At 42.9% G+C, this 13,254-nt stretch overlaps 1 protein-coding gene across 1 annotated transcript; it reads left to right on the top strand.

The window, feature by feature from the left end:
- The first annotated feature begins 5,774 nt into the window (after window positions 1–5,774).
- LOC123106704 (glutaredoxin-C15) lies at window positions 5,775–6,470 on the top strand. Its single transcript, XM_044528794.1, has one exon. It carries the CDS (start codon window positions 5,898–5,900, stop codon window positions 6,210–6,212), a length of 315 nt encoding a protein of 104 aa, XP_044384729.1. The 5' UTR covers window positions 5,775–5,897; the 3' UTR covers window positions 6,213–6,470.
- Window positions 6,471–13,254: the final 6,784 nt, after the last annotated feature.

The following is a 13,254-nucleotide window of genomic DNA, read 5'->3' as shown; positions in this document are numbered from 1 at the left end:
CCACGACCTCGTTGGAATTGATTTGTTGTCTGTTCCATTTGAGGAGTTCTTCCAGTGGTTCAATTAAAAGGCCCTAGATAAATTAACGGTCACTTGCTACTATCTGTAAGTACTACTTCTGTCATTAAGTCTTTCTATATAGCTCAGCTCTTTCATTGCATGTATATATGATTATCCTCACTATATTATGCAGATTGTAGATCGTCGAGTGCAGAAAAGCAGAAATGTATGATATTGTGTTCATTAACACAAATCTCATAGATAAATTTGAGGTTGAAAAGAACGCCGATGATGCTGAGGCCAACTTGCTCAAATCATTGGTAGTAAATCAAAACAAAGATAAAATACTCTTTCCTTACAACTTCGAGTGAGTGTTACTGTCTTGTGCATATTCGGTTTCCCTTATTACTCGAGCGAGGTTATAGTAATGTAATTGATGAGTTATGCATGCGTGCGCAGCTTCCACTATATTCTCCTGGAGATTAAGCTTGAGCAGGGACTAGTAACCGTCTTAGACTCGAGACGAAAATCTCTCGAGACCTATGCGGACATGACTAAAATGCTCGAGAAGTAAGTTCAATCGATCATTATTGCACCATATCGGCAACTTTTTGTTCATTTCCTGATATCAAGTAATTGTTTTCTTTGTCTCGCAGGGTTAGGAAAGTATTCACCGCACAAGCTTCGGGACTGCCGGGGGAGCTGCGATGGACATACCCGAAAGTAAGTAGTACTAGCTAGCTAGTTCCGCGCATCTCAATCCCGTTGATTCTAGCTACTTTCATCAATGTCATTTATAATGCTTCATTATCAGTTTGATTGACCTCTATTTCTCGTAAAGTGCTTGTGGCAGGAATAAGGGAATGATTTCTGTGGATACTACGTTTGCGAGTTCATCTACAACGCGACTTGCAAAGATAAGCGGGGCTACTCTAAAAGACAATTTGATGTGCGTAAGCAATAATATTCACAATTTCATTTTATTACACCATCATTTATGTTGACTTTCATTCATATATATGTATTAACCCCCTTCTTCAAATTAGACGTGGGAGATGCGGAATGAACTCCTACCAGAAGATCGCATGAAAGCAATTCAAGAGGAATTAGCGGGATTCTTCCTTGACCACGTCATCAATAAAGACGGAGAATACCATGTGGAACTTGATTTCAGATGCTAGGGGATTGTAACAGATCTTACATATTGTATATGTATGTAGCCAGTAACGTCGGATAGATAATACGAAAACTTATTGTTCAACCAATCTGTCGGAGAAGGAGATCGATCACTTCTCTCGGTATGCATGACGAGCTTCTGTACTTAATAGTTTCCTTCATTTTCTTACTAGCTAGTGTGTCGAGGGCCTCTCTATACGTATAGTACGTAGCGTCGACCAAGCACGGAGATAAGATAGGACACTTGTCTCTATTAATTAATTAGCTACCTAACACAATATATGAAACACCTTAATTAACCATACAAAACCCCCAAATCCACCCCCCTTTCAAAATAAAAAACAAAACCCTTAGCCCCTGAACAGCTGACGTGTGGATGCCTATTGGTCCCGGTTGGTGCCACCAACCGGGACTAAAGGACCTCCTGCCTGGGCTCGCCACAGCGGCCACGTGGAGGCCCATCTGTCCCGGTTCGTATAAGAACCGAGACTAAAGGCCAAGGGCATTAGTAACGACCCTTTAGTCCCGGTTCCGCAACCGGGACAGATGGGCCTTATGAACCGGGACAAATGGCCCTTTTTCTACTAGTGGTTCCATCCGGAAACACATTTCAAATTATTTACTTTCATTGGTCATGAACATTTTTCAGAAAGGAGGTTGAAGATAGTCAAGCGATGCACACAGTCATATTATTATATTATTCAACAATGTCGTACAACACAAAACATCAATCCTTCCGAATCGATGTTCTATGCGACAAAAGTCACTCCACCTACAAACTTGATGTAGCAGTGGTCATGATCAGGGACGCATACCCTGACCTCATCCCTACACATACCATCTAAAACCGGAGCATGGTGCAGCACACTCTTAGCGCACACTGCATGTGCACGCTCCTAAAGTCATCGCCGCTTTCTTCCACAAACCCATCTTTGCTACAGGGGTCAATGAAATAATCTTCTCATGTCTGCCGCGAGTGCCACCATGACACCACATAGTGCCACCGTTTTGTGCTTGTCCATCCTGAAAATCCCATCAGCGAGACCCGGCTACAGCACGCCACTGAGACTCGCCGACTTCGACTTGGAAGACAACGCCGCTGCACCTCATGAAACTTCCGGCTCACACATGCTCTAAAAAGACGATGGCCCCAGGATGGAGAACGACGCCACACACCACCATCGTCTGATCCACAAGACCGAGATCTAGGGTTTCCCCATAGTAGCGTGGGCGGTAAGAAGACAACTCCAACAATGATGCCTCCAACAAGCCAGAATGACGCAGATACGTTGCCATCATCCGCCATGACCGAAGTTGGCGTGGTTTTCACCGGAAGCGACACCTCCCCAAGCCCACATCTAGATTCCGATACACAAACCCCGGAGGGCTATGGATCTCTAAATCATGCGTCATCGACGCCGGAGAATGCTCCGGCCGCCACGCGCCTCCAGCGATGTACCAGGGAACTGGATCCCTTGATCTGCCGCCCTAGTCATCGCCACATGAAGCCACCTCTTGGCCCGCCATCCTTGACGGAGGGGATGCCTCCGCCGACGTATCCGGAGCCGCTGCTTCGGGGCCCTTGAGTCATAGATCTCTGCCGAGGCCTCCACCCCCTCGTTGTCGTCGGACGAGATGCCGCACCGCCTGGAGGAGCAGCCGTGGCAGTCAGATCTCGTGCTGCCACACACCTCCCCTCCAGGAAGCTACGCCATGGCCGCTGGACGCAAGACCCACGATGTCCCCTTCACCGGTGGCGTGCAGGGGGTATCCCGGCGGACACCTCTAGGTACGGCGAGGGGAGAGGAAAGGGCGGAGGGGGTGGCGGTGATGGGAACTAGGGTTAGCCCCCCGGTCGCCCTGGAGGTGACACGAGGGACTCGGGGGAGTAGAGTATCCATACTTTTTAATATGAAAATCTCAAATTAACCTAGTGACCTTACGCATTTTTGTTTTGATCATTTTATATTTCCTTCCCAATACTTGACTTGAGATGTTTTACTAGGTAGCTAGATATAGAAATGAATTAGGATAACTTGATTAATTACATATTAAAGTTTACAAAAATGGTTAAGACGTAGTGCTACTTTCTTAGCCATGCTAGCTAGCAATTTGTTCATGCATCGAAGATGAGATAGAGAAGTAGATGGATATAAAGGCGTGCACATGATAGATATGCATGCATAGATATATTATGATCTCGATCACAACATCCCATTTGCAGAGTAAAACAGGGGATATGCCGCGCACGGACCATCCTCCATCGTCTCGATATTTTTTGTTCTTATCAAAATTTATCTCATTCAAAGTATTATGTTTGTTTTCTTTCTTGTTTCAGCGTGTGTCATCATGTTTCATTGTGTACCAATAAAAAAGAATGCACTTGTTTTTTTTATCAGTTTTGCTGATACACAATGATACATCAAACTACACTTTGAAATGAGAAGAAAAATCAAATGTAATGCTTTGAAACAAGACAAATTCTGAAAACAATAAGCAAAGTAGCATGAATCTCAAAGTAACCACGGACGGTGAATCCGTGTGGATCTGTGCACGGTAGAATTACTTTTCTCCATATATACGCTGTATATAAACTCTAAGCTGTTGAGATTCGGGACAGCAAGGCAAGCAATGAAGAACAGTTGCACAAGAGGGAAATTAAGATGATCAAATGCCTCGAACATTTGGTGACTATCTATACTTTATGTGTTTTTCATCTGCGTGCGTATCAACGGCTTTATCTGAAAGATTCTGATAAAACCACAAATGGAATGTGTGGTTAGATAAGATCAAGCAAGGTATCTAGCCTTAGGCAATGGCGTGGCTTGCTGGGTGCCACATTGTGAGCATTTTTGTTTTGTTTTTGCGAGAGTCTATTGTAATACATGGTAGCAAGAGGTCTCTATCTCTATGCATGTGGCATGATCACTTTAGTTTTGACTTTCCTTTCCTTGTTTTAAAATATGTCTTTTTGTGATGTTTCTTTTATTTTCTTTCTTTTTGGCATAACTTGATTTAGTGCCTGTGCATATGATGACTAGTCGACCAATGCAATGTGGTACACATCTATTCGTTTGTGTAACATGTTGTACGATTGATTCTAATTTGGACATATACCCGCTTCCGCTTTTCGTTGTGCGTCACTGTTCTGGATTTTGTTTATATCTTGAGAATATTATAAGATACATATATTATATAAAATTAATCAATTATAACTTATGAATTACTCCAGTTCTGATACATCCTATTCTAACAGAGGAAGCTCAACATTAACTGAAAAAATAAGATTTGAATGGCAAAAACAATACAATTCCGCCCTCTCGGTTCAATTATAGAAAGCAACTCTTTTTTACATTATGTACGTATCTACGCAAACTCACTAGAAATACTAATTTAAATGTTATACTTAAGTGCATGAAAAGCTGAATAACTATATCAACATCCAATGCTGTCGTATGTGGACCAGGGATATGAAAAAGATTAGGGGATCTTTCAAACTTTGGTGGGATTCCATATTTTTCGGTGATTGGCATCCAAAATATTCCCACTAAATCTTGTTATCCCTCATCCAGTATGCATGCAATGTCCGCTACCCTTTCATCAAATGGACATATGCATATCATAATATAATTCACAAGGGTGTTATGTTCCATGGAGGTACATATTTTTTATGTCTTGTGGAGCATTCGAAAATTGTCCAATTTCCGTCGTTGCAAAACCTTTTTTTCCCTTGAATTTCCAAGTTTGAATAACAACTAGATCAATAAGACCTGATCAACCCTGCAAAAAAAGAGACCTGATCAGTTGTATGACATAAGGGTGATATCACTAAAAAGTGGTTTTGAGTACAAATAAAAAGTTTGAACTTTCAGTGTTACTTAGCCACATTTAAGTAGTTTAATTGTTGATCAAACTTCAATTTTTGTATCAGTGTGGCTGATTGATATGTTTGCATCACAGGAAGTAGTTTTGGACAAGAATGATTGGATCACTATGAAACAGGTGGGACACCTATAATATCATTATCTGAGATTTACATCAAGAACTAAAATGTCCATTTGAAGGAGAAAAGAGATTGGGAAGAAGACAATAATGTATCTTCCAAGCAAGAAGATTAGTGGAGCCTGGCTTTCGGTCGTGTAAGCTACCTGGTAGCACTAGAGCTGCATGCATGCGGTAGATGGAAGGAGGAAGAGCGGTGGAAGAGATGAGCTAGCATTTCTGTTAATGGGTCAGGTCTAAATTCAAGTCTTGTTTCTTTTCCCTGGAAATAGGTTTTATCCTTGTAATTTCCGAATTCTGAGCATTATATAAGTTTTATTTCCGTAAGGAAAATGGACCCAGGGAGCTTTTTATCCCTAATTTTTTTGTTGCATAAGGCAATGAGCCGTTGTTATACTAACAGTCATATGACAAGTGACAGAGATACCCCACGGTGGTCACTTTGAGCGTGCTATGCACACGTCGAGGATTCTTATGCCACCCGCCTCTCGCTCGCCTCGTCTCTCTCTCTCTCTCTCTCTCTCTCTCTCTCTCTCTCTCTCATGCGCTATAAAAGGAGGGCCTCGCACCATACTCTAAACACATCATACACAAGGCAAAACCACTAAGTAACACTAGCTTTTTTTCTCTGAGAAAAACACTAGATTTCTTTCCAGAGAAAAACACCAGCTTTCCAACTAGGTCCTTTCACAATCCATCAAGAAGATCGACGAGAAAATATGGAGAGGGTGACGAGGCTATCGACGGAGAAGGCAGTGGTGATCTTCACGCCGAGCAACGACTGCCCAATGAGCTACACAGTGACGACCCTCTTCTCTGGCCTCGGCGTTTGCGCGGCCGTGCACGAGCTGGACAAGGACCCCCGGGGCCGTGACATGGAGCGCGACCTCGCCCGTCGCCTGGGCCGCACGCCGGCCGTCCCGGCCGTCTTCATCGGCGGCAAGCTCGTCGGTTCCACCGACAGGGTCATGTCGCTGCACCTTGGTGGGAAGCTGGTGCCCATGCTCAAGGCCGCCGGGGCGATCTGGCTCTGAGCCTGAGAGGCTGAGAGAAGCATCAAGTTAACTCCCACGTATAAGTACCGTTTATAATCAAAATTTTACACTGCATGCATGCGCGCGTAGAGAGGTTTGGTTTGTATTTTGCCTACTAAACCATCCTCACATGAGTACGTAATGAAGACGGGAGCACCAGAAGTTTTGGCCTCTATCGATAAGGGAATGACAAAGCTGCGTATCTTTATGAGAAGTGGACTTTTTCCCATTGCACCACGTTTTCAGGCTTATCTTTTCAGCACCGAGTTTACGTTTTGAAGCCATTCACAAATAATGAACTCGTTCACAAATGGCCACGGCAGCGGCCAATCTCTTTGAACCTCGAGTTTTTTTTTTCACTTCTTTTTCTCCCTAAAAACCGGTCGGCAGAGTCTCCAAATTCATTACTAAATTCTAACTTTGCCCGCAAAATAACATTTGCCGAGTTCCATGATGAAACACTAGTCAAAAGAACAGCACTCTGACAAATCGCATGTTTGCCGAGTTCCTGTCATATGGCACTGGGACAAACACAAATTTTGCCAAGTTTCTACCACGCTACTGGAATCCGGATTTCACCGAGTTCAATTCATCCGGAGCCGAGTTGTTGATAATTGAGCTCCACAGTGACGCGCAATTCAGCAGACTTCACTGTTGGCCCTAGTGCGAGGAAAAACGCGAACGAAAGAAACTCAGCAGTGTCGCATATTCGCCGAGTTCTGCCGGATATAAACTCGGCAGTGCCTGCAGGTGGACCCCACAGACTACCAGGCCAGATGTGACGGCGATCTACGTTTGTGGGGTTTTCACTAACGGAAACTCAGCCAAAAAAAAAACTACTTTTCATTACGAAATTTCAACGTTCACTTCTATGGCGAGCAATCGTGGAGAAAAATCTGACATAGATCTGACAAGAGGGCCCGCGGGGTACCTGGCAATGGCTATTTGACGCACGGTTGGGATTCCTATGCCGAGTCCTAAAACACGGCAAAGGGCATACCCTTGGTCTCCCCACCCATATTAAATGTGGGGGGTGTGCGCACTCCTGGCAACCGCAAAAGCACTCGCCCACCCCGGTCGTCTCCCTTCTCCGATGCACCTCCTTCGCCGCACGGCCTCCTCCTCTCTCCCCGTCATGCCGCCTCCTGGTAGCAAATGCTAGTAGAAAATTGTTAAAATGCTAGTTGGAACCAAATTGTTTATTTGTTAAAATGCTAGTTAGAATAAAATTGGGGAAATGATAGTTAGAAGCAAACTGTTTATTTGTTAAAACAATTAAGTTAGATATCATTCATGCATGATGTTTATTTGTTACCAATATTGATAGAAACAAGTTAGTTGCAGCTATATATAGTTTGTTAATTGTTAGATAGTTAGCAAGATATTTACAACTACTGGTGAGTTTTAAAAAGGAAGCACAACCATGGCCTGGAAAGGGCCACAGATTGTCGATTGCTCCAGCGATGACGACACCCGCAACCCTGGTATAAGCAAGGATTCGAGTGCGCCGATGCCGTCCTCCGTCCTCTACACTTCCGACGACCTCGTCCTTATTGAGGTCATGGAAGGGCTGAAGGACCCCTCTAAGACCGACTCGGAGTTGAATTATCCCGAGTCAGAGGAGGAGGAGGACGGCAACAGAGACGACGTTGACTAGTCGAGGGCTAGGACTAGGCGTCGTCTCTCGGACGATGGCCAGAAGAGGCATCCAAGAAGAAGAAGGACTAGACACTACAAAACGCCGACTGTTTAGTGATGTTTCACTTGTGTCACGTAAAACAATTTTTCGTCACCAAAAATGCCCTGATGACATTTTTCGACCGTCACCCCCACCATCACTAAAGCGGTGGCATAGAAAATAAATTCTGGACGGCACCACTTTTTCCATCACGCAAGATCATGTCTTAGGTGAAGAACCCAAATTTGTCACTAACGGCCATTTTCGGTGACAGCCCAGACTGTCACCTATGGTTGGCCAATGTATCACATAAGATCATTTTTTGTGACGATAATCCGTCACCAGTAACCGGTCTATGGGTTTGACAGGTCAAATATTTTGACACATGGGGCCCACACTTGCTGGTGTGGTTGCTTCCATGTGGGTCCGCTGTAGGTTTTATCACCGACGGTGCCCGTTAGTAATAAGTCGGCATTAGTTTTGACTGGTCAACAACGCTGTCATATGGGCCCAAAAGATGCTGACATGGCTTCTTACATGTGGGACCATACATGGGTGACGTGGCTACTTACATGTGGGTCCATACACTAGTGAGGACATCCATAATCTTCATAGTTTGTAGACTCTAATAATTTGTTTTATATTTGACTTTGCTGCCAAATTGGAATAAAATTCATAATGTGTTCTCATAGCTTAGATTCAAAATTTGCGACATTACAAATAAGAAACATGGGACAAAGTATTGCACAACAAAATAAGACACTTGTCAGCTTCAACGACATCTTGCTGCTCTCGAATGGCCTTGATGACAGCTTTAGTTCTTCTTGCAGGTCTAATAGGCCATTACAACTTCTTCATTGCTGTCTACCAGTTCATCATTTTGCTCTGGCAGGGCCTTCTTATCAGATTCAACTTCTTGTTGCTGCTCTGCCAGGGTCGCCTTGATAGCTTCAAGTTCTTCTTGTTGCTTTTCTAGGGCCTTCTTGACAACTTCAAGGTCTTCCTGCTACTCTGGCAGGGCCTCCTTGGCAGGTTCAGGCTCTTCATGTTGCTCTACTAGGGCCTTGTTGACAACTTCAAGGATTTCCCAGTGCTATGGCATGGCCTCCTTACTAGCATCAGGCTATTGATGCTGCTATGCCAGGGCCTCCTTGCCAGTTTTTGCCTCTTCGTATACCTCTTCTAGGGCCTCCTTCCCAACTATAGCCTCTTCATGCTGATATGATACGTCCCTATTGACAGCTTCAGGCTCTTCATGTTGATCTACTAGGGCCTTCTTGACAGCTTTAGGCTCTTGTTCCTCTAGCAGGTCATTCTTGAATGCTACTGGTTATTTGTGTTGCATCTTGATAGGTCCAATTTCTTCATACTGGCCTACTAGACTTGCATTCAGCTCAGCATTTGTGAATTCCAATTCTCCCTACAAAAATCATATATCCAGGTTATTGGTTTGGTTTAATATTTAGATATTGCACAACTCCAAAATATTAATGCATTTGCGACAATATACAGTGGCAAGGGAAACAAACACAGTATATGGATTTGAATATCCTATTTAAATAACTATTCAGAGGATAAAAAGTACGCTGACTAACCAGTTCAACCCATTTTTCTCTTCGATGTGCCTGCACTTTCCATAACGGTCATTTGTCCTTCATTTTTGTTATAAAAAATGCCTGCTATGATGTAATTCAACATATTAGATTATAATCTACATTTTGCACTACCTTTGAATGTAAAATTACATAAACATATTGTCACCAGAGTTGAAGAGTTTTCCTTCTTGTTGTCCTATAGATGTCTAACCAAATTTGCAAAATAGACCAGCTCCTCGACTACTGATTCAAATTTATCGTCACAGTGCATCGCTTCTTTGGTTTGAGACCCGTTATCCTTCTTGGTGACAGCTCCAATCCTGTTAGTGAGCTTTTGGTAGTTGATGTAAAACAATGATGAAAATTAAACACGTACGTACTTGCTATTGTATAATGTAATTAAACTAGTACTTTGTATAGTATCAACACAACTTACGCGGCATGTCTCACGACTCATGCAAAAGCTACCTTTATAACTACCTAGTTACGGAGTAGTGTTTGATAGAACCTAAGTGAGTCGATCCTCATCCTGAGAACATGTGAGGACCTCGGGTCTAGGACATGGCATATAAATTGTACTTGAGACTAATAGATGATAATATCTCGCTGCATCCCAAAGTGGGTCTGTCCGATTGGGTGATCTCCATCCCCGAGTCGTTTAGCATCTCTATGCCCATGACTTGTGAAACATAGTCATCAACCGAATCATATACTAATCAATGGGTATGTGTCCACATAACCTTATCAACTCGGGACCACTAGAACAATCATCATGCAATATATAGTTTCACAAATAAGTTACATACTTATTCATACGTATAATTGATGATGTTCAAGGACATAGAAATGATTCATGAATACATAGGGAAATCTAATCATCACATGATTGCCTCTAGGGCATATCTCGGACAAGGACATAACCACTAAATCAGAATAAGATACTAACAAAGTTTGTACAAATAATTTCCATGTCAAAAAAAAGTTTGGACAAACAAGAAGCTCATAAATAAAGTAGAAGGACTAACTAGATGGTAGTTAAGATCTTATCACATTGCATTTAATTAGAAAATCCTAACCATACTAGAACCCTAGATAGAATGACCAGTAGTCTTAACCTGGAAAAAAACCCTAAAAGTTAGTACTAGTATAGGTAACACAATCTTAGATTGCATCTCTAACTCAAGAAGGAACTAGATGCACAGATCCAGACGCATGTGTAGATTTGATGTGGGGAGGGGTGTGACCTCATCATTTAAGGTGACGTACTTGAGTACTTTTATCATTAGAGTGGATGGAGCACAACGGAATCTCTCGGTCATATCATGTGCCGCGAGGGGATCGAATGATTTATAGTGGCATAGCTAGAGCCGCTGGAGGGGGGGGGGGAGTCAAGGATCTAGGTTAGAAGAGAGAGACAAGGAGGCGCTTTGTTTCTTGGAAGGATATGTGGCCATGGTTAAAAGTATAAGTTGTATTTAAGGAGGGGTGGGGTTAACCGAGCGGACCTTTCAAACGTACTTAAGGGAAGGAACATGTTTTAGGGAAAGGCTAGTTTGAGGGAATGCTATTCTAAGGCAAATTCAAGTAGGAGGGAAGGATTTTTTTAGGGAAATGCTAGTTGGAGGGAACACTATTTTTAAGGGAAAGGCTGGTTGGAGGGAACACTATTTCTGAGGGAAAGTCAAGTACGATGGAAGAATCACACGTACATGTGTTAAGTTGTACCATGTTAGAGGACTGGGACGCAAGATATATTTGTTATTTTGCATTTAACTTCGGCAGTCACTACAAAAAAACACTTTCATGGTGATACACATTTGTCACACTAGGTCATGTTTACTGTCACACATGTACATCCATGATGATTGTATGATAGAATCAATATAGTCATACATGTGTAGAAGTGTTCCATGATAATAATACATTTATCATCACATAAGTGTTCACTTCCCTGATGATAAATGGTGCATCATGCAAGTGATTTCGTCAAGGGTAAACGATGCATGGCAGCCACCATAGTGGGTCGTCGTTAAGCTATCATTAGCCGGTTTTGGATCCGATACCCATTAATAACCCCGGCCAATGATTACACGTGGAAATTTCTCATTCGCCAACTGAACCATGTGTTAGCTCTACCTTGTGATAGGTGTCGCACATCCAACAGACGATATCTGTATATGAAAAGGTGACACATGGCATGGCCCAACGATGGCCGTTTAATTAAAAGGCCGACCCGATCAGAGGCCCAAAAGATTTAGGCTAAAGTTAGCGGGCTAGCCCACTAACGACATGCTTGGACGTGGCTAGTCGGCAGTTTTGGCCCTTTAATAGTATGCTATGTATATGGGCCAAACTATGTCCCGGTGAGTTTCGGTCTGTTAGGGACCCGTGGAGGAATTGGGCTATCTTCTTCCATGTGAGCTTTTCGGCCTGTTCCCGTACATTTTAGAGTTGGGTGAATTCCAGCCTGGTGTGTCTTTCGACATGTTATCGGTCGACGCTATACCTGGACCATTTGTTGCCTGGCGTAACAATCAGCCTCTTAATGGACCATACTCACCATGTCACAACTCTGGCCCATTCTCATGAGATATGTTGGCACATTTATGACATGTGCTAGATTTTGGCCTGTCAACGACACGCCTTGTAATTTGTCCCTCTAGCCTAAGATAGATGTCAGCCTACTAACGTCCCATGGGCTCTTTGACACATCTCAGCCCAATCATCATTTCGGCCTGTTAAGTGGCTTGCTGTGTTCTAGCGCAACTAAACCCAGAGTTATGTTTTGGCCTGTTAACGACCCATAATCTATGGGCCAAATAAGGCCGGTGGTTTATTTTGGCCTGTTAACAAGCATTATTATGGCCCACATGCCATTTCTGCCACATAACGACCCATAATTGTTATGGACCTCCTTAAGAACAGTGGGCCCATCTGATCCATTAAGGGCCAAGGTGGATTAGGATCCACTTATTATTTGTGGGCCGGCCCTATAACGGTGTCACAGTAACGTATTATTTGTGGGCCGGCCCTATAACGGTGTCACAGTAACGTTTTGGCCTGTTGGTCACCTTCGATGTTTTTGGCCTTTTCAACAATAGCGTATACAGAACAAGTAAGAATTATCCTACTGTAGAGAATCCCCTCAAAAAAACCTACACTATACAATAAAAAAATTACAACATACAAACTAAGAATAAGCCTACACTATACAATAAATAAATTACGGCATATTACATCCACTCGACATCAAAGTTCGCCATCAGTGATAATAAAGCACAACCAAATAGCAAATTACACACACTCGGCACATACACCTCATACATCATGGACGCAAATCGAGACAACTTACCATGTGAATAATGGTCTTTTTAGAAAATAGGATTGCCTGGATTCATATAGCACAAACTGCACTCTGCTCAATCTCCACTTCCTTTCCGACTTCCACAGTCACTTGTTTGATTTCGGTGACTAATGCATCTGATTCCCGCATCTACCTTCTCAACATGTTGATTAACTCTTAGAGCGCATATGGATGGTATCTTTCCGACTCTACAAAATACTCTAGAATACCATCGCATCCAATTCCAAACCATTTTTGTTTGGTAACGGCCATGCCGCACTATTCTGAGAACTTTGTGTTGTTGTCACTTTATCCCAAAATATTTCTGTTAAAATACTTGACTTAGGGAAAAAATATAGTTAGAACAGTGAAGCGAGCAAGACAGACAAGCTTTTACATGGCAAACAGGACTAACAACAATGTAGA

The sequence above is a fragment of the Triticum aestivum genome, chromosome 5A (assembly GCF_018294505.1).
Source record: "Triticum aestivum cultivar Chinese Spring chromosome 5A, IWGSC CS RefSeq v2.1, whole genome shotgun sequence".
Lineage (NCBI taxonomy): Eukaryota > Viridiplantae > Streptophyta > Magnoliopsida > Poales > Poaceae > Triticum > Triticum aestivum.
This window is presented reverse-complemented; position numbering and strand designations above follow the sequence as displayed.